We start from the raw sequence: 26,091 nt of genomic DNA, 5'->3' as shown, positions 1-26,091 counted from the left end.
TCTCTCTGTCTCTTTCTCTCTGTCTCTCTCATCTCTCTTTTATTTCTTTGTTGTTACTTTTTTTTTTCTTTTCCCTACAGTCTCAGAATAATGAGTAGGATTACTTGTGTGTCTAGAAACCATGTCATTCTTTTTTAGACCAGCTATGGAATTTGAGCTGTTTAAACAGTGGAGAGTAAATTAAGTGTTACTATTTTAAAACATGTTTGTAGAAGGTGAATTTAAGTAGGTGCTTAAATCCTGGAATGAAACGGAAGCCTTTGATAAGTAAAACATCCATTTGTTTTGAATGTATTCCCACTACAAGAGAATTCTTATTCTGCAAAAACAGTAAACAAACTGTCACCAAAAAAACAGCTCTCTGTGCCTTTCTTATTTTGCTAGAAGCTAGAAGCAGCTGTTGTTGTTTTTGCTGTAATTCTTATTGATAAAAATGAGGAATGAGAATAGTTTTGGGGAAGGATGGACACTTGTGAATTTTGAACAGCTGCGTAATTATAAGAAAAGACCTGTTCATTTTTGCTGGGAGTTTGCTTATTTTGGTGTCTTTGTTCATCGTGTGGTTCCTTCCCTATTTAGCAATAGAACTGAGCTCCACTCAGTGCCAGGCACCCTGCTAGATGCTGGAGAAAAGAAGAATCACAATAATCATGCTATGCAATTTCACTTTGATAAGTGCTTTATCTCATTTATCTTTATTGTATGTAGGTCTAAGAAGTAGAAATACCTCATATTATATGTGGGAATCTGATACCTAGGATTATATGGTTTAAAATGGATGGAATGGGTAGATGAAGTCAGATTATATGTCTCTAGGTCCATGAGCATAATTCACATTATATGCCACTTCTGCTGGTCTTGATGGTCTCTTAGGGAACCCAAACGTATAAACAAACTCTCACACCGCTGAGTAATTAGCCGTCTAGTACAGGGATGCCCCCGAGCCTGTGGTGGCAGATCAAGAAGTGCAGGATACTTCCTGAAGGAGAGGGGAAATTTCACCAGGGGAGGTAATATTTCCTAAGTTCAATGGGTTTCAGTAGTTCAAGGAGTTGACTCTTAAAGATGACTTAAAGTTTGCTAATGGAAAGGGTGAGAAAGTATCTGCAGCCAGAAGGCCCCAAGGCGTGAGCTGTAAGAGCATTTAGCGTTTGAGGAACCTGAGCAGTAGTGTGTGGCTCAAAGAGGAGAGGTCTGTACAGCCAGGGTCCTGGCTGCTTTCAGATACATTGATTTATCGTATTCTCACAATAAGCCTGTGAAGATTGTTGCTGGTGTAGGGATGAATGGAGGGAAGTAATGCATTTATAAGCTGTCAACCTAACTTGAGGATAGATAGATCGTAAAGACCCCTTTCTGCCACTCTGAGTTTTCTACCTTTGTTACTCACCGGGAAACGATAATGTGTAAAAGTTATTTGAAAATCTCAATATGATGTGCATATTGAAGTTTATGCAAACAAGTCATTTACTCTTTTGAAAATAGGAAAGTACAACTGAAAATCACCTCACGAAGTAGTAAACATTTATAAAATATTTTTTATTTAAAAATATGTTGGTTTGAAATTTAAATGGCTGGTGGTCCAAGGGCATCTTGCATATCAACTTCTGTGACTCTACTGTGAGCACAGACATGGCCGAGGCCTCAACTTGGATGTCTTCATACCCCCAGTGATTGGTGCCATGTTTAATTCCTGTGGTGTATTCAGTGTGAAAAGTTTGAATTAATGAACAAATACAACTTTGTGTGATCATTATCTGATTTGGTAATGAGGTTGAATGAAAATTTTATTTGACTTTAAATGCATATACAATATAGTAGTGGAGTGTAGAATAAACATCTGAGTATTCTTTCTAAGGTTAAAAAATGGGAAGAAATTTGAGCATTGCTTCCCCAAAGCAATTTGAAGATAATTATTTCTACTAGTGGCAAAGTTATTAACCCTTGTGATCGCTTCTAAAGTTCTCAGTGGAACTGGATCCTTCCTTCTCTAGACCTTAGCTTTCCATTCTTCATATAAAGCATTTCTTTCCGATTCAGTTTTTATTGTGAAATTATTCTCAGGTTATAGGTGAGAGTACTCCTGCTAAAATTACTAGTATTTTTTTTTTAATTTCCCAGATTTTCTGCTTTACTATAGGACAACAGAAAAGCAAAGCAAGAATGTACAAGAAAGATACAGGGCAATTTTATGTAGTTTCTGTCTTGAACCCCGTACCGCAGCTACACGTTTTGGCTCCCAAACCATCTGAATTATCCTTTTAGGTTAAACTAAATCCAGGCATTTCAAGAAGTCAGAGAATGAGCTCATGCATTTTCATTTCACTTAATTGGTTTCTTAGTTGCTCTACTGGTTCATCATTTTCATTTATTAATTCAGTAAATAGTTGCTGAATGTCTACACTTTGTTTAAAAGTGCACAACACTTTTAAAATTGTGCACAACAAGAAAACAAAAGTGTTTTGCTTTTTTCTTAATTGAGGCTTGGACAGTTTTTTTCCCAGTTTGGCTGTTTCACAGTTACCTGTAAAACCCTCTTTTCCATCTATTTGAATGAGATACATGGTATATAATTGCTTAAGAGAAATGTCTAACACATGTTGTTAAGTTAAAAAGTTGAACCATATGGAATTGCCATATTCAACCATTTTGACCTAGTATAGCAGCAAGTTTGTATAGTTCAACATAATAAGTGGATATTTTCATTATGAAATTAAATATTTTAAATACCCAATCGTTTTTCTCATAAATTTTTTAAGAGTAGCTTTTACTAATAGTGAAACTAGGTAATACATAGCAGTTACATTATGTGTTCACATGCCTTTGATGGTTATTAAAAACATATGATCAGTGTTCTTGTTAAACAACTTAAAAATCATGCCTTTTTATCAAAAAAGCAAGAACTCATTAAATAATGGCTACATTTATACCTATGTTTTACACTAATACTGACAATGCTTCTTCATTTCAGAAAATTCTGAGCCCTTGAAATATTCAGTACATTTTTAAGAAAATGAGTATTTTCACTTTTATTGTTCTTCTAGTATAAGCGATTTTTCAGTGCACAGAATTTATGGCTTATATTTATATAGTTCATGGAGTTTGTATGTATCCAAACACCCAAAGAAGTGAATCCCTGTGATCAGGTTCTCAGAGGCAAGCTTGTTTCCACTTGGAAAAAATGGTGGCCCAAGAGTGGCAATTCACAGGGTAGACATACCTTCAGTGTGGGTCCATCAAAAATCCAACCAGTTGCGTAATAAGAATCCTGGTGAAAAGCAGCATATGTTAAAACTGTAAATACATTACTTATTTCAAAGAAATATAAGAATTTATAAACTGGACATGTTTACGACTCCTGAAGTTTCCTTAGGTGAATCTAAGAGATCCAGATTTGGTTATTGTTATAAACAATCAGATATCAATACTCTTTTCCCCATGTGCGTATCATGTTAACAAAATTAGAGTAAGTTTATTAGATCACTTAAAAAATTTGGTATTAATAATGTATTTCATTTGCCAGCACAAACTGAAAAATTGAACTTTGAATTTCCTTTAGGAAGTATCATGAAACAAACAAATCGTGTTCCATCAGAAAAAAAAAAACACATCAATAAATAAAGCCTTTTTTCCCTTGGGTTTTGTAGAACAATTCAATGATTGCAAAATAAAGTCACAGTATCAATTAACCAAAGTTATTTTAATGGTTTTTAAATTTTTTTGGTGTTTAGCATATTTGCTAAAATGTATGCTCATTAGTAGAGTTCAGATTCACATTTTCCACATGGTTTGAGTATAGTGAAAGGATGAAATAACAGCAAATATAAATGCTTAATGAATTGGTTTTATTTACCTGTGGCATTTTTCAAAACTGTCTTTATGTTCTCCTGGGTTACAGACAGTGAGACACAGCTCCGAAGAGACATGGTTTTCTGCCAGAGTCTTGTGGCCACAGTCTGTGCCTTCTCTGAGCAGCTTATGGCAGCCTTAAACCAGATGTTTGACAGCAGCAAAGACAATGAGATGGACACCGGGGAGGCCAGCAGAAGGTGGCTGGACCAGATAGCGAATGCAGGTGTTCTTTTTCACTTTCAGTCGCTCCTGTCACCAAACTTGGTAAGGAATCACAGTGTCTCCCACTGCCTATGACAACCATAACATACCTTGTAACCCATTCCCAAATAAGTGGTTATTCATTATATATTAGCAGGCAGTCAGCTACTTTAAAAGAATTCATTTTTCCATGGGCAAATATGGTTTTAGTAACTATGTAGAAGGTATTTCTTCTTTCCTGATTTCACGTATTCTCAGGCTGCTGAAAGCGGAGAAAGCCTCCATCTGTTACTAATTCCTATATCCCTAAGCAGTGACGGAGAAAGATCATCAGAGGAAAGAGGGTCTTTATGCTGTGGTTCCTTATTTCCAATCCAGAAGTGCCACGAAAGCCAAGCTCCCACTGAGGTTGATATTCTGGAGCCTGCTTGATAGACAAGATCTGACAACTTTCATGCCTTACTATCTGACAATCTGTTTAAAATTTGTGTATGTTAAATGATTTTATTTCCTTCCTTTGCACGCATGTTTGTACTGTTAAATGTAAGAACACTGCCTTAATTATTGTAGAATAGTCCATATTTATGTATCAGTTTCCCGCAGTGCACATGAAGAAAGCATCACAAAATATTTGATAAATCAAAGTAGCCTTTTAACATATACTTTCTGTGGTTCTGATAGTTGTCATGATGTTCAAAAAGACAAATATGTTCAGTCTTACGTATAAGCTGAAGGTGCTCATCAAATAGAATTGTGATTTTAAATATGAGATACTTTGTCACCTATTAAACATATATATGTGAGTTTATATATCAAAATGTTTTTCTTTAATGATAATGAAGATAGGGAGGTAATTGCAATACTGCGCAGTCATAAAAGGTTCTGGAATGATAAGGTAAGGAAGTCTGCCTCAGTGTACTTCAGAGAAACAAAATTCGGTTCTTTTGAAAAGATTCTGTGCGCACCATGTGGGCGACCGATTTCTTACTTGATTGCTAATAAAACTCAGAAAGATTTAACTAATGAAAATTTTGAAATAAGGCACTTTTGGAAATGTTTACAAACAAAATAAATATTAGTTATTTCCTATCAAATAGAAATGACGTAAGAAAGGAAACCCACTTCCTAACACATTAAGTGTTTGTTAGATGGGTGAATGAATGAGGCTTCATTTCTATTCTACTTTTATTTTAAAACTGCCGTTGTTTAATCAAGTGCTGGTACTTTTACTTTAAACTTAATTTTGTTCCAAATCCCAAAGAATGGGAGAAAATATTTGAACTTATATACCTGATAAGTGACATATCCAGACTCTAGAAAGAATTCTTTATTTTTTAATTTCTTAAATTTATTTTGAGATTGAGAGAGAGAACAAAAACAGGGGAGGGGCAGGGAAGAAGAGACAGAATCCCAAGCAGGCTCCACAGCTGTCAGTACAGAGCCCAATGCGGGATCAAACTCACAACTATGAGATCATGACCTTGGCTGAGACCAAAAGTTGGACGCTCAACCAATTGAGCCACCAAGTGTCCCAAGACTCTACAATGAATTCTTAGCACTTAATAAAAAGACAACTCGATTAAAAAAGCACACAAAGGATTTGAATAGGTGTTTCTTGGAAGAAGATATAAAACGGCCAGAAAACACGTGAAAAGATGATCGACATCATTAGCCATTGGGGAAATGCAACTCAAAACTACAATAAGATACTAGGACACATTGAGATGTGGATAACTGTAATCCAAAAGACAATCACAAGTGTTGGTAAGGAGAAATTGTAACCCTCATACATTGCTGGTGGGAATGTAAAATAGTGCAGCCGTTTTTAAATTTTTTTCCATATATTTTTTTATTTGAATATAGTTGACATGCAATGTTACATTAGTTTCAGGTGTACAACATAATGATTCAACCTCTGTATGTGTTCTGCTACCCTCACCACAAGGCTACCATCTGTCACAATACAACACTATTACAGTACTACTGACTATACTCCCTATGCTGTGCCTTTTATTCCCATGATTTATTCATTCCACAACTGGAAGCCTGTATCTTTTACTTCCCTTTATCCATTTTGCCCATCCCACCACCCCCTTCCCTCTGGCAGCCATCAGTTTGTTGTGGTATTTATAGGCCTGATTTGTCTTTTGTTTGTTTATTCATTTGTTTTTTTTTTTAGATTCCACATATCACTGTAATGTAGGCCCATCCATGTTGTCCCAAATGACAACATCTCACCTTTTATATGGCTGAGTAATATTCGTGTGTGTGTGTGTGTGTGTGTGTGTGTGTGTGTGTGAGAGAGAGAGAGAGAGAGAGAGAGAGAGAGATACATCGTATCTTCCTTATCCATTTGTTGTTGATGGACACTGAAGTCAGTGCAGCCATTTTGGAAAACTAGCACTTCTTCAAAATGTTAAACACAGAATTCCCATATAACCCAGAAATTCTACTCCTATATAATATACAAGAAAAATGAAAACTTATATTCACACAAAGAAAAATGAAAACTTACATTTACACAAAAACTTGTATACAGATATTCTCAGGCTACAACATGGATGGAGGTTGAAAACATTATGCTAAGTGATTATAGCTGTAAAAGATATACATTATTTGAGTCCATTATTATGTAATATGTGCAATAGGCAAATTTCAGAGACTGAAAGTAGGCTAATGGTTGCCTAGAGCTAAGGACTGGAAGAAGGGATATGGGGAGTGAATGCTAATGGGTACTGAGTTTCTTTGTGGGGTGGTGCAAATATTCTAAAATTAGACTATGGTGGTAGTTACACAACTCTGAGTACACTAAAAACCCCTAAGCTTATACACTTTAAATGGGGGACTTTTATAGGATGTGAATTATATCTCAGGAAAACTGTTTTTTTTTTCCTTAGTCTTTTGAAACCCTTAACATTATAGAATTGATTTAAAAAATGCAAAGGTTGCTTTATAAAAAGTCAAAGAAACCCATATTTTTTCTGTCTCTGTAACAAGCACATACAAGCCTCCTAGCAATGTGGAAGTTTCTATGGGAGGTGCCAGCACTGGCAGTCTGTGTGTCCCTGAGCTCTGAGCCCAGTCCATGGTCACTTGCATATCACTTTAGCCACATCTGCTGGAGCATCAGGACTTGCGCTATAGCAATCAGAGGCCTGCCTGTTTGGGACACTTCTTCCTTGTGTGTATTCTTCTCAGTTAAGAAGATGCTGATTCTTCAGCCCTATCCTTCCAATTCCAGGTTCATGGCATACTTTTGATGCTTCAAAGGACTTTAAAAAATAAGTTTACTAAAATAAACATTTATCCAGCACTTACTGTGTACCATACACGGTATTAAGTACCAAGCCAAAGTGCAAAGATTCTCTTAACTTTTTGCTTTGCATGCTATACATCTTTGGGATCTGGAGTTTGATTTAGTGATTCTTTTTCACACAAGGGACATTCTTTAGTATCTGCTTCACCCTCTACTCATGCTGCCCCCTCCCCAAAATGGCTGTATGCTTACAGCAACTTTTAAAAGCGTGTGTAAATCTTGTTAAAATCATTATTTAAAAGGATCATTGATAGTCTTAAAGAAACAAATGTTACCTTTAAAAGATAATCTGTGTATGATAAGGCTAATTATTCTTCCAGGAGGAAATTAATAAAAGACTCTAGGTCATGCACAAAACTGCTAATAGGAAGGCCAGAATTTAATACTAGAAAGATAATATTGCTGAGACATGCACAGAACTTGTTACTGTGGCTGGGCCTTACCTGCTTCAATGTGAAATAATATGTTCTTAGAATGAAAGGAATGATAAAAACAAATCAGGTTTCATAGTCACAAGACTCTAGATTAAGGCCCCATAAAGGCAAGTGAGATAGAAACGATTCTTGTACCCAAGCTCTTTGGAAGAAAAATCACTGCATACATGCAAATTGCTTTCATCACAGCTCTACAAGGTTGCAAAATGAATAATGCATCGGCTATCTTATTGTAAAACAGGATGGAAACTGTGTACTGTGGCTTTTTAATAAAATAATATTCTTGCCTTTTAGCTGTTACATTTTTAAGATTATAGAAGTTTGGAGACAGATAGCATGCTTATTGTATTATTTACACATTTGTTTGTAAATAATAAAAATCAACACAGTTTGAATATAGCTACAAAATAGACTGAAAGATTGTGTAGAACCATTTAGGTAATATGGAAAAGGAAAAATATAAAACTATTAAAGAGACTTGTAACTTTGAGGGATTTGTTAATTTCATTGTGGACAGTAAATTCTTAGATAAGTGTTGATAATTTGGTTTGCATGTAAATAAAACACAAATGAAGCTAGTTTTGGTCTGGAGATGTGATACAGTGTGATGTGATGTGATGTGATGTGATGTGATGTGATGTGATGTGATGTGATGTGATGTGATGTGTTCTATCCTTTGCAATCCAATCATATTTTGTACTATTTTCTTTCTTTCTAGACAGATGAACAAGCCATGTTAGAAGATACACTGGTTGCACTATTTGATTTGGAAAAAGTTTCTTTTTACTTTAAACCATCAGAAGAGGAACCACTGGTTGCAAGTAAGTAGTTAAATGTCTCATAGGTGTTTCATAGAATTTTTTGACATCAAACAAAAACATATGGCATAACTTTGATATTATATTTGATAATATAGTTCAAATTGTTTTATATAAAATGTCATATTTAGGGTAAAATAAATAATAATAACCAACTGTGGAAGTGATAGAAAATATACGTGAAGAGGCTTATACCAGACCATTGAAAGAACCTCGCGTTTCTAATTAAGCCATGGGTCAGAGGAATGACCTGATCTGGCTTACTTACTGAAAGCTGCCTCTGATTGCAGTGTTGAATAAAGCATTACTGGGGACAAGGACAGAAGCAAACCAGTGAGGAAGCTACTTCAGTGACCCAGGTTGAAAGATGATGGGGACTTGACCTTGAGGGTAGCTGTGGAGATGGTACAAGTGGTTGATTCTGAATGTATTAAATTATGAAGGTAGAGAGAACAGAATTTTATTAAAGTTTCATCCTCACTGATAAATGAGAGAGAATGAGAACATGAATTACAATGTTAAGGATTTGGATTATATTCAAGGGAGAACTTGGTGAAGGGGATTAATTGATTAGGATATTATTACTTGAAAAAATTGTATGGTCTTCTGTGGGCACGTATAAAATAGAATATATTTTCATTTACTTTAGTCATGTGGGTATGATTTTGCCAAAGGCAGAGAAACTCTTATTTTCACAACATAACCTGTTTTTTTTTTTCTTTCAAATTTTGCTTTAGGGGCCATAAGCTCACAGGAGTACTGTTTTCCATGGTTCAAATACGACATTACTGGTGAATGGTCTGTTGAACAAGCAGGCAGGGGACCCGTGTTATAAGCTTGATAAAACAGTTACTTATTGGGGCGCCTGGGTGGCTCAGTCGGTTAAGCATCCGACTTCGGCTCAGGTCACGATCTCACAGTCCGTGAGTCCGAGCCCCGCGTCGGGCTCTGGGCTGATGGCTCAGAGCCTGGAGCCTGTTTCCGATTCTGTGTCTCCCTCTCTCTCTGCCCCTCCCCCACTCATGCCCTGTCTCTCTCTGTCTCAAAAATAAATAAAAAAACGTTAAAAAAAATTAAAAAAAAAACAAAAAAACAGTTACTTATTGCATAGCCACCATGAGAGGTTTAACTTTAGCACATTGAAAACTAGTATAAATATTAGAGATAATTAAGACCACACAAGTAATATTAGCATGTAAATGTGTACATATCTGTGACAAATATAAACATTCATGTAATTCATATATATTTTTATGAATGTCCCCAAAGCATAACCTCAACTTCTGAAAACAGGTCCCTAGGGCAAGGTCAGTTCCAATGCTACACTAATAGATATTCCAAGCAAGTCGTTAACAGTGATGGTAGGAACATACCTAAGTATATTCAGGAAAGAAGAGAATTTTTTAATACCCAGTGTCATCACATCTTATTTAAGTGGTATAAGGAAGCTAGAGCTTTATTATTAATTGCATGTGATTTGATCTTTCTGTAAGGTTAGAAACAGAGGAGTCCGATGGACAAATTAATTTGCATCACTGTAGTGAAGACTAGTTTGGCTACTTGTCTTTGAAGGAAGGACTGAGCACAGAGGGGAGGAAACATGAAGTTATAAAGAGAACAGTGCTTTGAAGATAAGAAACTTGAGTCCCAAACTTGTGCGACTCTTATGCACAAACATGGGAATACCAGCTTTCCCTCACTCATGGGGTCATGAGCCTTAAATAAGATAATGTATTTGCAAGTCCCTAGCCTTGCACATTTTCTCTCTCTCTCTCTCTCTCTTAAAAACAAACATTAAAAAGAAATTTAATGAAAAAAACAAAAATTAAAAAAAAGGGGTGCCTGGGTGGCTCAGTTGGTTAAGCGGCTGACTTTGGCTCAGGTCATGATTTTGTGGCCTGTGGGTTCAAGCCCCACATTGTGCTCTGTGCTGACAGCTCAGAGCCTGGGACCTGCTTTGGATTCTGTCTCCCTCTCTCTATGTGCCTTCTTCCCTGCTTGTGCTATCTCTCTCTCTCTCTCTCTTAAAAATAAATAAACATTCAAAAAATTGAAAAACAAAAAAAAGAAAGTCCCTAACATTACAAGGCTCGTGGTAGTATTCAGCAAATATTTGAACCCATCCTCCTCACTTTATTACTCTGCATTCTTTTTAAAGAGCTATGTTTAGCGTTATTTATAGTCGTATTTTTGCATTAAAGAATAATGAGATTCTGAAAAAATAGGGCTTGCAAGCAAGTTGAACTCAAATGTCTGGATTGAAGACATTTTATTTTTCTTTAAGAAATACTAGGTATATACACCATGCTAACTGCTGAACTAAATTCCCGAGATATAATAGTGACTAAATAAAACAAAGACCCCATTGGCATGAAGCTTAGAAACTAGTGAGAGATGGAAAGGAATAGATGGATATTGTAACCCACTGTGGTATAGGGAAAGTACGAGATCCTTTCTATGTCATGTTAGGTAATTAGTGAAGAAGGAATAAGTGAGCTAAATGATTAGGTTGTATAAAACTAAATATATTTTATGGAAAATCTTCATGTTTTTGGAGAATAAAAATATAATGATAGCAAATCTCCCCCCCTTTCAATGGTGATACAGGTAATTTTACTATAATGATTAGCAGAATGGATATTTTTGAGCTTTCACTTTTTCTATATGAGCCAGGCATTGCACCTGTAACCGTGAATGCCGTGGTGAATAGGACAGACACCATCCCTATCTTTATGGAGCTCACAGCCTACTTGGGAGAAAACAAAGAAGGAATCAACTACAAAGATGATTAGGGCCATGATAAATCCTATGCAAGAAATAAGCAGTGCATAAAGAATGAGGGTAAGGTGGCTCTTTAAGGAATCAACAAGGAAGGGCTCTCAGCAGAAATAGCTTTTAAGCTGAAATCCAAAGGGTGATAAAGACCCAGCCCTGCAGAGGGTCAAGGAAGAGCAATTCAGGCAAAGGGAACTAACAACTTCTTGGAGACTTACCTTCAAATTCATGGGCCTGTTCAGTGACGGAGGGCCAAGTTTACCGGGATGGGATGCCACGGTTGGAATTCCTCTCTGGAATAAATACCATAGGAGAGACCTTTTCTTCGTGCAATAATTTTTTTGTAGCCTTTAATTGTTACATAGTCCTAATCTTCGATTTTTTTTCATAGTAGATAAATTTCCACAAATAAAAGGCAGCAATTTCAGCTCCACATTACTATGTGCTTTTATAGGTATACCAATTACTTCGAGAGAAGGTCATTCTTTCACTCTTAGCTTTAACTTCATTTTAAATTTAATATACTTGATAATTTTCAGTCATTTTCACTTTCTTTCTTCCTAGGATAGCATGTTTATTTGTCCTACAATGGAACTCCAACTGCTGCGTTATTATCTTTCTTTCAAAAACATTTGGTGCCAAAGACTAAACAAATGGAGTTTTAAAAATTGAAATACAAATGAAAGACATTGTATGTAAAGGGAGACTAGAAAATACAAATACTTAGTATATACTTAGTATATATACATTTTCTATAGTGTCTGTGCATCCTTTTTCTATTATAGAGCTAAGGAAAAAACGGAGTTTCCCAATCATTCAAATCCAGTTAATTTCCAACTCTTCAACTGAGAAATGTCTTCTCTTTTCTAAACCCAAATCCTTTATACCTCCCATAAGCATATAGAAAGGGGCTCCTAGGTGGCTCAGTAAGAGTCCAACTCTTGATCTTCGCTCAGGTCAAAGCCCTGCATCAGGCTGTGCGCTGACAGCATAGCATGGAGCCTGCTTAAGATTCTCTCTCTCTCCCTGTCTCTCTGCCCCTCCCCTGCTCCCTTTCTCTCTCTCTCTCTCAAAATAAATAAAGTTAAAGAAACTCTAAAAATATGGAAAGAAAAATAAAATAAGCATTATTATATGGCATAAAAGAGACTTGTAGATGTTAATGCAATACCTCTGCTATTGATATGCATAATTGCCTACATTTAATGAGAAACCTGGAATCTCTCTTCCATAATGGATTTAACCTTGAACTCTACTTTTATACATAATTTTATTCAAGAAGTAGGTTAGAACTAACAAATATTGAGCAAGAACTTGTATTAAAATTTCTACTATATTTTTGCCTTAATTTTTAACTTGGTTAATATGACTATTCTAGCTTCTCAGGAAGATTTTACATTCTTTTTAAATGAAATGAAAGTTATTTGTCTTGGATAAGTAACATAAAATGAGAAGTATTTATCATAGCACTATGAAATACTCCTGCATCATTTTAGCTTTTCAAATTGGTTGTTTTTTGGGTTTGGTTTTTTATTTTGCTTTTGTTTTTGAGTAATTAAACTTAAGATCTTTGAGAAAACTAAAAGAATTTGGACAGATAATTTCTAATGACTGTAGGGCATCAACAGAGGTAATATGTTTTTGATCTGGTGCTCAGGGAATGGAACTTGCAAAACCCATGCGAATTTTGATAATGGTTGCTCTGTACCCAATCTCTTGTACGCTACTTAAGAATTGTACCCCAAGGACTCATTTTGACTAAAATATGAATGAGGCAGCTGCCCTGGGAGATTCTGATTCCAAACCATGTGTAACTAAACTTCTCATTTAGTTAAGTGAGACATCTGGTGTGTCAAAGTGTAACGAAGTTTCCTATTGTAGAATTTTATATACAGTACAGTAATAAATCTGTTGCTTTAGCTAATAAGAATCTGATTTAATACTTTCACTGAAGAGCGCTGTAAGTTTGCCTAACCTGAACTCGACATATATGTCAAGTATATTGTATGAGTATAATACATTATATATAATATGCATATATTTATATTAGTTTCTAGTAATTTTCAAGATTTTTTAAAAAGTTAACAAATACACTTTATAACATAACCTGACTTTTGGAAATAATGTAATATTAAATGTCATTTTAGATGTTCCTCTTACATATCAAGCGGAAGGAAGTCGGCAGGCTCTGAAAGTTTACTTCTACATTGATAGTTATCATTTTGAACAGCTGCCTCAACGTTTGAAAAATGGAGGAGGGTTTAAAATTCATCCTGTTCTTTTTGCACAAGGTAAACTACTTTTTTTAATACATGTACTTAAATTATGTTATCTTTATTTTTAAAAATACATGTAATTGTAGCCATCATAGTTGTTTTTTCCATTAATTCAAAAATTCCTTCACAGTACCTAGGTAATGTATTTACTTCTGCGAATGTTTATTAAGGAAAGAATAACATTAGTTTTAAATATTTACCAAATAGGACTGCAACAGTATTTATAATGGAGAAACAAGACATGAGTGGTTTAAATAATACAGATAAATTAATTTGGCTCAAATAAATTATGGTAGAGCCATTAAAAGTATATGGTTAAAATTTTTTTATGAGCTAGAAAAAGATTGGCAATGTACACATGCAAGTTACAAAAAATTTATATTCCATTCTCAATTATGTAATCCAAGTGTGTATATAATCAAATGTATATAAAATGTTTTTGGTATCATTGGGTGATTAAATTGATGATGACTTTTTATTCTTTGAGTTTTTACCCTGAGTAAAAATATATTCCTTTTATAAATAAAAAAATTGTTTTGGCAAATGAACAATGAGTTTTTTTAACTGCAATAGAAGAAATTAAGGTTAACATGAGTAAGAGTCTTTCAGTGAACTGGTTTCCAAGGAAAGATCCTGGATCTTTTTTATTTCCAGAGGCACAAATGCAGCCCCAAACTGATCAGAAGTCCAGATTATTCTAGTGTAGTTTCTTCTAGTCTATGATTTTTTTTTTTAACTCATGCTGTGGTCACAAGATTATATCAATTTCTCTGAGCAGGTCCATGGAGGATTTCATTTTTTTCTTCTTTTTTTTTTTTTTATTTTTTAAAAAAAAAATTTTTTTTTTCAACGTTTATTTATTTTTGGGACAGAGAGAGACAGAGCATGAATGGGGGAGGGGCAGAGAGAGAGGGAGACACAGAATCGGAAACAGGCTCCAGGCTCTGAGCCATCAGCCCAGAGCCCGACGCGGGGTTCGAACTCACGGACCGCGAGATCGTGACCTGGCTGAAGTCGGACGCCTAACCGACTGCGCCACCCAGGCGCCCCTCATTTTTTTCTTCTATTGAGTTTTCAATAACTGCATCAGTTTTGCTGTGGAATCTTTATATTCTAATAAAAAATGAGAAGAGTAGAGAAATAAAATTAATCTCTGTAACTGAAGAACAGACAGGCAAATGAAATAAAAATCTACGGCCAAGTGAAAATTCTTGTACCATATGCATATTACTGTAATTCTAAAAGATAGATTGCCCTTCCTTTGATTGCCATAGTTTAAAAACAATGACTGCCTCAGATACTTGGTAAGAATACATTTAAGCAGAGGAAATTGTCAGTGCAGAGATCTTAGGAGTTTATTAGAAGGTATTTTCATTTTTTTTTTTTTGGAGGACTGTGATAGGGTCCATATAGACAATACAAGAGTCTGTAATGGAAAGGAATGGGGGAATAAAAAGAAACTGAGCAGAAATAGACCTTTGGAGCTACCTTGGGAGGATAGTTTAGCCTAAAATATGTTAAATGCCATTACACAGATAGTTTTAGAAGACAAAGAAGGAGGTTAACTTTTATAGGATTTAAACAGAGTTTACAGTTATTAAAGGTTCTTCACTTCCTTTCCTTTACTCCTCTTTTTAAAAATTCTGCCTTTGAAATCATGACTGAGATGACAGATGGCATTTTGCATCTTTTCTAAAAAAATTATTACATTTGTGACACACCAGCCATAAATAGCTGAATATTCATACCCAACAGCAAATGTTCATAGGAAAAGGAAGAGTATTTTCCAAGTAACCTCTCTTTTATAATTATGGCTAAGTCTAATTTAAAAAAAAAATCCCTAAATACGTACTAGTTCAGTGAATAGAGTATTGCTTTTTAAAATGTAACGGAACACTAGCTAACATTAGGTTTTAATATTTACACAGCAATGAACTATGAAAAAGCAACAGTGGAAATACTATTGCAATTGAGGTCACAGATAGGTAAAGAAGACTGGAAAACAGCTTGTCTCATTAGAACAGTGTCACTGATAAGGCTGCTTATTTAAAGGGGCTGCCGAAGTTCCTCTGCACTTCTAAAACTCCCATGAGGATTCATTATTAGTCGCTCTGACTATTTTCATCAGATTGAGAGAAGCCCAGGAAATTCAACACCAGCTTGAATAGAGATTGCCATCTGGTAATTGAAAGTGGTGGTAAATGAAGAGATTCCAAATGGTGTCTATTCCGGAGATGGAAGTTTATTCAAAGGGTTTTAGCTTTAGGTGTACATATGTACATTATTGGTCTTTGCTAGCAAATACGAAAATTAGAAAAATGAGACGAATTTGAAAACCTCCTGGGAAAATTATTTCTGTCAGCCCTTGTAAAGTTGTCTGTTGTACCATATACTTAGAACAGGAAGCAAACATACTGCTTTCTTCTCATTTTTCTCACCTGAATAGACCTTTTGGCGAAGGAGGGCACACTGACTGATGGGGCTCGCTGCAGAGATGGGACCAGCTATGAGATCAGGAATTCTAGTGCCAGAAGCAAGCAGGATACACTTTAAGGAACATGTATCACTCAAGGGGAGACCTGCAGGAGAATAGCAATCGAGGCAGACAAAACAAGTGATACAGATTTACAAGATAAAGATCACAGAAACAGCCAAACAGGAAAGTCAGCACGGAGCATAAGCAAAATGCTAGAAGGAAAAGATCACACAAAAGCAGTCTTCTCTAAGTACTTCCTACAGGCCAGGGAATTAACGCTGGAGGGATCCCCAAGCCCTTGATGAGATAAAGCAAGTGACTACAAACTTGGTGAAAATGGGAGTAAGGAGGATAGATATTCAGGGTCACTTCCTCTGCCCATTTCCCGTTGGCTTATTTGCTTGCTGTTTCTCAGTGGTTCTCAATACTGGCTGCACTTTAATCACCTTGGGGAGGTTTTAGAAAATACCCAAGCTTGGTTCCACACCAAACTGATTAAGTCAGAATCTCTGGGACATAAGGCCCAGACACCAGTATATTTTAGAATTTTTACCAGTGATTCTTTTTTTTTCTTTTTAAGTTTATTTACTTATTTTGAGAGATACTGAGACAGCATGAATGGGGTAGGGGCAGAGAGAGAGAGGGAGAGAAAATCCCAAGCAGGCTCCACACTGTCATTGCAGAGCCCGATACGGGGCCTGAACCCACGAAACCATGAGATCATGACTTGAGAGCCAAAACCAAGAGTCGGACGCTTAATCGACTGAGCCACCCAGGCACCCCTTTAAGGTGATTCTAAAGTGCACTGGGAGTGAGGAAGCACAGGTCAACGTAGATTATGAAGCACTGTGCAATTATCCAGTTAATCCTTGCTTAATTAGATTGATCCATTTCACAAAGGTTCCACATTTCTAGATATGGGGAGACCGGGCGATGAGGTAGGGCCTTTTCACTTCTGCATTGTTAAGTCATGAGGAGGCAGGCTGCCTCTAGGAGATAATGATTTCAGTGGGACAGTTTTCTTCAGCAAAGACTGAAGATTCCCTAAAGAGCTAATGGCTGAGGGCTGTCTTCTGGCAACCGCAACAGCTAGGCAACAAGCCCATCCTTTCTGAAAGGGAATCTGAGTGAGCGACCTGCCATGGTCCACCCTGTACCCTCAGATCCATTTGGGTCAAGAGTAGGAATGTCTCCTTTGTGACTCTGATGGGCTCCCTTCCTGGGGAAGAAACATGGTAATGGGATGAGAAATAACCCCTGCTGCTGCAGCTGGTCTTGGGGCTACCAAAGATGCCTATTTTCCCTCTTCTGTATCCATTGTGGATCATCCTTGCCCTCAGCCTCAACCTTCTGGTCCCAGTGGCATGACTAAGACTTCCATCCCCGGGGGGCCTGACCCTCCTGTTCATTCTGCCCTCCTCAGGCCAGGGTTGCTGCATTTGTCCATTTACCGTCAAATTTAGACATGGAAGTACCAAGAGGGACCCAAGTGGATTACTGGGTGCCAAACATGTTCCTTCCTGCCCTCATTATATAGCAATAGCCCTACTTCCTTATGTGTTGCAGACTATGAGTCTGGAGTTCTCTCTTGTCCGGCAAGAGAGCAGATGCAAAATTGAATATGAGAGAGGCTAATGTCCAGGAGGAGACAAGAACCCCAAACAGGGGTTTCCTCTCCGTATTTATTGAGTGCATGAGGTTGTACACACATGGTGAAAGTGAAGAAAATAAGATCTTACACACGTGGTGAAGGTGGAGAAAACAATCAGACAGTTATCATTAACTTGTGTGTGTAAGAAGCAAAGAGTCTAGGGGGCAAGTGGCGTTTGTGATCAAGGTATACAGGCATCAGATGGAAAGTAAGTTCCTGCAGGTGATACAAAAGTTGCTCGTGATCCCAGTACAATATCTCGATAGCTCACCTGAGGCACTTTCACCCCATGGTGGCGGCTTTCCACACTGTTTTTTTTCTAACCCATTTATATAAGTAGAACCTATTTCCCCACAATTAGGATGATCAGAGTCGACCAGCCTTGCCAAGATGGTGGTCTCTCTTCCTTGGATGCCTTGGCACCAGGGGCCTACAGTGCTCAGGTGGTAACCGTAGCTGATGTTCAGTGGGACCCCTGCCTTGTCTTCTAGGGAAAGTGGGCTACTTTGGGGATCAGGACCTTTTAAACCCATGGAGCCAAAGTTTCAGGGATGGGAAGCACACATCCCTAAGTGACGCACTGGGACTGATGTTGTATTAGTTTCCCAGCCCTGCCGTAACAAATTACCACAAACTCTGTGGCTTAAAACGACAGAAATTTATTCTGTCATCGTTTTGGAGGCTAAAAGTATGAAATCAAGATGCCTGAAGGCCATGCTCTCTTGGAAGACTCTAAGGAAGAATCCTTCCTTAACTTTAGCTTCTGCTGACTGTCAGAAGTCCATGGCATGCCTTGGCTTGTGACGCAAGAATTACAGCCTCTGCCTTCTTCTTCACACAACCTTCTTCCCTCAGTGTGTCAGTCTCTGTGTCTCTGTCCCAATAAGGTGGACACTTATAAGAACAGGAGTCATTGGATTTGGGCCACCCTAATCCAGTATGACATCATTTTAAGTACATGATATCTACAAAAACCCTGTATAAAAACTAGGGTCGCATTTGCAACCACCAGGGGTTAGGACTTTTGTTTTATCTTTTTGGAGGACACAGTTAAACCCTCAATAGAGGCTAAGCAGGGACCTTTCTACTTCCACTCTTGGTTCCCAGCCCCATGTATCCTACGTACTAGGGACATGGCATCACATAAAGGTCTTTGATGTTAGTTATGCTGTGCCCTAGAATATGGCATCTCTTCTTTGTAAAGTAGTGATAAGTACTTGTTTCCTGGGTCTCTTATGGTGGTTTTCCTTACACTAGATAGGACATGCTGTGCCAGTCCTTTCTCCACAAACACTCTTGTGTATATTTGTTTTTCAGCCCTTATGAAAAAGGCTGGCACCACAAACTGTAAATGCTGACTTTTACTTCTTTACAGGGTGTCCTTCTGTTCTCAGAGAATAATTAAAATCAACCAGAAACTTGAAGATTTTCTCTTCTATTTTTTTAAAAATTTAAAAAGTATTCCAGTATATAGTGTTTTCTCTTTTATAATGTTTTTATTTATTTTTGAGAGAGAGAGGGAGAGACTGAGTGTGAGCAGGGGAGGAGCATAGAGAGAAATAGACACAAGAGTCCAAAGAAGGCTCCAGGCTCCGTGCTCTCAACACAGAGCCCGACATGGAGGGTCTAACCCACAAACTGCAAGATCATGACCTGAACCGAAGTCAGATGCTTAACCAACTTGAGCCACCCAGGCACCCCCAGCATTTCTCTGTTAAACAAAAGGGAACATTTTTTTACAAATATTGTCATTTTTCTAAGCTGCCTTCATTCGAGTATTTTTTTTTTTAGAGTGTTTGCAAAACCCTACTCTGGGTTCTTTAAAAGATGAATCCCTTTGTATTCTCTGTGGGTTTTATACAGTATTTGAAATTGAAACATTAAATAACTTTTTCCCCAAATTTTTAATTAAATTCTAGTTAGTTGACATACAGTGAGTGCAACACTGGTTTCAGGAGTAGAATTCAGTGATTCATCACTTACACACAACACCCAGTGGTCATCACAACAACTGCCCTCCTTAATACCCATCACCTATCTAGCCCATCCCCCCACCCACCTCTCTCCATCAACTCTCAGTTTGTCTCTATCTTTACAAGTCTGTCATGGTTTGTTTCCCTGTCTTCCCCTCTCCTCCAACATGGGAGTAAAATCATACGGTATTTGTCTAACTGATTTATTCACTGAGCATAATACATTCTAGCTCCATCCACGTTGTTGCAAATAGCAAGATTTCGTTCTTTCTGATGACTGAGTAGTATTCCATAATATGTGTATATTATGTACATATATATGTATAGACACACACACCGCATCTTTTTTTTCCATTCATCAGTGAGTGGACATTTGGGCTTCATGTACCCCTCCAAATCTGTATTTTTGTAACCTTTGGATAAATACCTGGTAGTGTTATAAATGAAGGAACAGTTCCCAGAATTAAGATTTCCTAAATGTTAGAATCGGTCTGTAAACATGTGAGCTCACCCCTCTTTAAAGGGCAGTACAGGAAACCAATTTGACAATAAATTTCATATATTAAAACAAAATAATAAAAAATTAAAAAAAATAAAGGGCAGTACAACCACATGCTGGTCTCAATAGGATTGATAAAACTTGCTTTCCTCATGAAAACTGTGACCAGTTCTGAAGAATTCTGACCAACTGGAGCCGGTGCATATGTCGTGTATTAGTTAACCACTGAAGTGTCATCATGCTGTCAGGAAAGAGTGTTAGTTTGTTGAAACAATTCTTAAAATTGTTCTTCAGATATTCTGTATTTTTCCTGGTCAGTCCCTTTCTTGGAAAAGCCTTGAAAGGTATTTTGAGTGAGTAGAAATTCAGTTCATTTTCAGTCTTAGAATAATTTAATTTCCATTTTCGTGACCACCTAAGTTTGATGGGATGATTTGCTTCCTCAAATTCGGAAGGGGTAGAAGGAAAACAAGCAAACAAAGAAATTCGTCATATTTTCAATACTGCTTTTAATTAAATGCTATTAAATATTTATTCAACCAAATATGTCAATACTACTACTAAGAAATATATTGTTGTTTAGATGAGAATTAAGGAAACTAGACAAGCAAATGCTGAGAAGAGGCTAAACTTGGAAATTTGGACATTATTATGTATTTAACATACTTTTGCTGAGTGTAGAAATTGAATTTGGCAAAACATTATCTCATTTTCTTGTATTTATAACAATAAATAACCAAGGTATTCATCTAAAATTGAGAATGTTTTTCTCCTTCCTCTTCGTTGCTATACAGTTTAGTTTTTAAATATAGAACTCCTCTTTTGTCATTGTTCATTTCCTCACAACCCTACACATCTGCCATAACAGTTTGCTGAGACTCTGCAAAATTGTCATACATTTTCCCCATTTTTAAAAAAGTTCTATGTAATTGTTCATTTTATCTGTTGTTAATTTGGAAATATTGCCAAGGAATGTCATAAAAATGCCAGTTTGTTTTTAGATGGCAATAAGATTTTAGAGTAGGACTGGACATTCTGGCCAAAACTGAGCCATTAAGAACTTTATAGGGGCACGTGGGTGGCTCAGCTTGTTAAGTGTCCGACTCTTGACTTCAGCTAGGTCATAATCTCATGGTTTGTGAGTTCAAGCCCTTCATAGAGCTCTATGATGACAGTGTGGAGCCTGCTTGGGATGCATTCTCTCTCTCTCTCTCTCTCTCTCTCTCTCTCTCTCTGTCCCTCCCCACTTGTACACACGTGCTTGCTCTCTTTTTCTCTCAAAATAAATAAGTAAACTTTACAAAAAATTGCTAAAAAAACCAACAAAAAATGACGTTTGTAAAAATTAGACCCCAGGTGTTTTCTTATTCATCCCACCCCACCCCCAACGCTACTTTCCCTGTTGCTCCTTCCTACCGTACCCTTTCCAGTCTTTCTGATCTTAAATCACAAATTGAAGTGTCCTTGCATGGACCCTCCTCTTAGTTCCCAAAACTTCCTGTTTGGCTAAGCACACTCATGCATAATCTATATCTCCTGGAAATTGAATTAGATAATGCCTGTGGGGCACTGGGCATGTTGCCTAATATATAAAACACAGTGAGTAAATGAAAAGAATAGTCATGGGTTCTCTTAATACTATTATTTCATTTATTTATTTCCCAAGAATCATAGTTAGTAAGCACTCTTATTTTCCATTTCACAAATGAGGAACCTGAGGATCTTGGATTTTAATTAACATGCTTGAGGTCACACAGCTACTAAGGAGTGGAAGTGGTGGTTTTACTTCAATGCAAAGATTTTCATTATTAGCTCTCCAACTAATAAGAGGAATTCACATTGAAGGATGACTGAATCCTCTGAATATTTGCCTCTCACAAATAACATCTCATTAATGGAAGTGAACATGGCATTTATGTGAGGATTGTTTTATCGGGAAGACTTCCTTTTCTTTCTTGTGTGTATTCAGGACCAGAAGCTTGCTGAACCACTTGCAAATATTCTAATTAATGCAGAACTCATAAGGAAAAAAACACGTAATCCTTCAAACAAGCTCCCAAATTTGATATCATGTAACTGAAGCAAATGTAGTCAGCATTCTCACTAATTTTCCATAAGTGTTTTTCTCAATTATAGGCCAATAATGCCATTTTTTTTTAATTTCAAATTGAGCAATACTCTAAAGGTTTGTTGTTTCTTCAGTGCTGTGGAAATCTGACTAGTTGAGAAAGCAGCACAGCAAAAATTAGCAATGAACTTGCTGGGATTGGCACTGGGTATTATATGTAAATGATGAATCACTAACTACTCCTGAAACTAATATTACTCTATATCTTAGCTAACTGGAATTTAAATAAAAGCATGAACCATTAAAAAAAGTTAATAATGAGTTTCCTATTTTTGTCTCCAAAATGGTGATAAGTTTCTGTCAATTTGAAGAAATGTATTATTTAATTTAGAAGCTATTGCATTTAGCAGTTTGAAAGATTAATTTTTTTATCAATTTTGAAACAGTCTGCTGAAAACTGAGGTTTATCAGTGGCAATAATCTCAAGGGGAAATCATTTAAATTTCCAAATTGGATCCATTGCCATTCCTGTTGCTGGCAACCTCTCTGTAGGAGATGTTGTATTTCTAGGCACTTCCTTGTGATTCATTTCTTCTGCAAAAGGTTAAAAGTGCCATCCCATAAAGTTTAAAGGAAAAAGAAATACTTGAGGCGCCTGGGTGGCTCAGTCGGTTAAGCGTTCGACTTCGGCTCAGGTTATGATCTCATGGTTGGTGAGTTTGAGCCCCACATGGGCTCTGTGCTGACAGCTCAGAGCCTGGAGCCTGCTTTGGATTCTGGGTCTCCCTCTGTCTTTCTCTGCCTCTCCCCCACTAGTGCGTGTGCGCATGCGTGCTCTCTCTCTCTCTCTCTCTCTCTCTCTGTGTCTCTCTCTCAAAAATGAATAAATAAGTATTAAAAAAAAGAAATACTTAACCAAAAATGTTAGTTAAGAAAGAAATCCGTATTAACCAAAAGATGTTTAAAATTAATGGAAAGTTATATGTTTATGTTTATTAACTAAATTAAGCATTGTAGTAAAGCTAGTATTCTAAGATTATCTATGCTTCTGATTTATTACACTAATATTTCATGATTTAACTGCAACTACAAGAGAATGTGAATAGACACGGAGAGCAGCAGTTTCAACATTTTTACTCTTATGTATGTTAATACACAGTTCTGCCTCTCATACATATGCACGTATATATGCAATGTACATAGGTATATGTGTGTATGTACATATATATATACATATGTGTGCTTATACATATAAATATGTGAAGTTTGAGTTTAGCTTCACAAAGAATGTATATAAAATGTTTTAAAAGTAGAAGACAATTTAAATTACAAATTATCTTTGCCAACTTAGATAGAATCACCAAATGTTTGATATTTATTTTTAGAGCAGAAGAATGATTTTCATTCAGTTTTGGACTGGTGAAAGATAGTTTCTTGCATGTGTGGTCATATTCAGTGTTTTAAATACATTTACTAATAATCAGTAAGATTAAAGTAAATGTGGAGACACTGAGTTATAAAATCACGTTAAAAAGTAATTTACTTGTTTACACAGCACTGGAGAGCATGGAAGGGTATTATTATAGAGACAATGTTTCGGTGGAAGAATTTCAAGCCCAGATAAATGCAGCCTCATTGGAAAAAGTCAAACAATATAACCAGAAACTCAGGTATGTAATTTTTCAGTTTTTTTTTAAAGTAAGAAGGTAAGTGTTTGTATTTTGACAAGAGCAGAGCAATAGAGGTCTTGACATACTCGTTATTAAATGATTGATGATGATACTCCTTCTGATATGATGTCTTTTTATTTAAGGTTTAATATTTCAAATATTCTAACAAGTACACTTTTTGAAAATAAAATCGAAAAACAGTGTTTGAAAATTTTCATGCTATTGTCTTAATTGCTGAAGAAGATCAAAAATTAAATATTTATTAGATCATTAGCAGGGAGGGAAAAAAGCATTGATATTTTATAGTGGTGTCCCCTAGGAGGTTTCAGTGAATTAAGGGCAAATAAAATAGGCTCCTTTATGTACCATTAAACACCTGGCATCCTGACAGTGAGAGAAGAATGTGGTTAACACAGAAGCTATGTCACAGCATTGACTTGGTATTGGAAAAATATCTACTTTCAAATACATATATTAATGTTTCGATTTTGCTGTTTTCCCCCCTCTAAAAATAGTGTTACTGGCAAAATAACCAATGGCAGGGAAGATTAGTCACAGTAAGTGAAAGGGAAATGTGTTACAATTCAAACTTCAATTTTCAACAAATTATTAGCATATATAACTCCCTCTTACTTGATGAATTATTCTGCGAAGAGATTATCTTTTTAAATTACTTACAGATTACAGCTTTTATTTTTAAGAGAAAAAATACTCTTGTTCTACCTTAAGCCTTAATGATTCAAAAATCGTTTTTATATTATATTTTATTTCGTCTTCCATTATAACTATTATAACATTTTTTGGTTTTGTCCACAATATGGCGAGACTATGAAGATAAATTAATTCCTAAAATTCCTGACAGGAAGAGGTATTCGTTCTCGTCATATGAACGAAGGGTAGGCTCTTTCACCACAGATGCTTTCTCTTGCTTCCCCTGCCTCACACAATCCCTTTCCATAGGTTCTTTACTTTTCTTCCGTCACGTTAATCACTTCTGAAGCTCTCAACCTCAAAACCCCCAGTATCTTTTTGACTTCTCATTTTCTCTTCCTTCCTAAAATATAGTTGGAGATCCTGATGAGTCTGACAGAAATGTCTCTTGGACTGCCCCCACTTTACTCTCTCATCTAGGTCACTATTTCTCAAAGACATACAATGTACTGACTCCTTTCACAAGAAAAAACAAAAAAGTTCATCTTAAATTCTTAAATGGTGTGTCCACTAACACTGCCCAGTCTTGGTCAATCTGACCAATCACCTGTCTCTAAGACCCCATGTTGTTTTAATCTCAAGATTTTGCTTCCAGATAATAATTTTAAGTTATCTATCTTACTATGTCACTCTTCTTGCTCAAAATATTTGGTGATTTCTTATTGTCCCCAAAAGGACTCACAACCTCCTTACACTGGCAGTCAAGATCTTTCATGACTTGACCTGAGATTTCTTTTCTCCACCTGTGCTCCAGCCATGCTGTACTCTCCTTATATCCAATCATGCACTGTAGTCTCCTTGCTCCATGACTTTTCACCATCCACCTAGCATCTGGTCTTCCATCTCCAGCTGCTTATAAAGCTACTATTCCAGTGATTCAATGTCCGGCTGTAGTATGCTCTTCTTAATACAATATTTTTCTTTTATTATTGGGCTAGGATGAGGCCTGGGCATTAGACTGTCTAGAAGTCTCCTAGGAGTTTCTGATGTGCAGCTGGAATTGAAAAGCAATTCCCTAGATCCCAGAGTTCTGTTTATAAAAAATATTTTATACTACTTTTTTTCCTTAAGTTTATTTATTTATTTTGAGAGGGGGAGAGAGGTAGGGAGAGAGGGAATCCCAAGCAGGCCCCACACCTTCAGCATGAAGCTCGATGTGGGGCTCGAACCCACGAACCATGAGATCATGACCTGAGCTGAAACCAAGAGCCAGATGCTCAACTGACTGAGCCCCCAGGTGCCCTAGATTCCAGAGGTCTCAAAGGATGACCCCCAGGCCAGCAATGTCAGTGCCATCTGCAAACTTGTTAAAAAAAAATCTTAGGTAGACCCAGCAGTCTGGGTTATAATAAGCCTTGCAGGTGATTCTCA

The 26,091-nt window shown here is 36.6% G+C and overlaps 1 protein-coding gene across 4 annotated transcripts in view; it reads left to right on the top strand.

The window, feature by feature from the left end:
- PREX2 (phosphatidylinositol-3,4,5-trisphosphate dependent Rac exchange factor 2) overlaps window positions 1-26,091 on the top strand; it is a 299,299-nt gene that overhangs the window by 200,569 nt on the left and 72,639 nt on the right. For all 4 annotated transcript variants that reach the window (XR_015247064.1, XM_086696066.1, XM_086696065.1 and 1 more), the window contains 4 exons: window positions 3,899-4,116; window positions 8,522-8,624; window positions 13,544-13,687; window positions 23,895-24,009. Coding sequence is in view for 3 of the 4 variants with exons in the window: in XM_086696066.1 (XP_086552192.1) it covers window positions 3,899-4,116; window positions 8,522-8,624; window positions 13,544-13,687; window positions 23,895-24,009 (580 nt within the window). In the remaining variant the exon portion in view is untranslated. The remainder of the gene's footprint in view (window positions 1-3,898; window positions 4,117-8,521; window positions 8,625-13,543; window positions 13,688-23,894; window positions 24,010-26,091) is intronic.

The sequence above is a fragment of the Puma concolor genome, chromosome F2, assembly GCF_028749965.1.
Source record: "Puma concolor isolate L17-30 chromosome F2, mPumCon1.1.hap2, whole genome shotgun sequence".
In the NCBI taxonomy this organism is placed as follows: Eukaryota; Metazoa; Chordata; class Mammalia; order Carnivora; family Felidae; genus Puma; species Puma concolor.
This window is presented reverse-complemented; position numbering and strand designations above follow the sequence as displayed.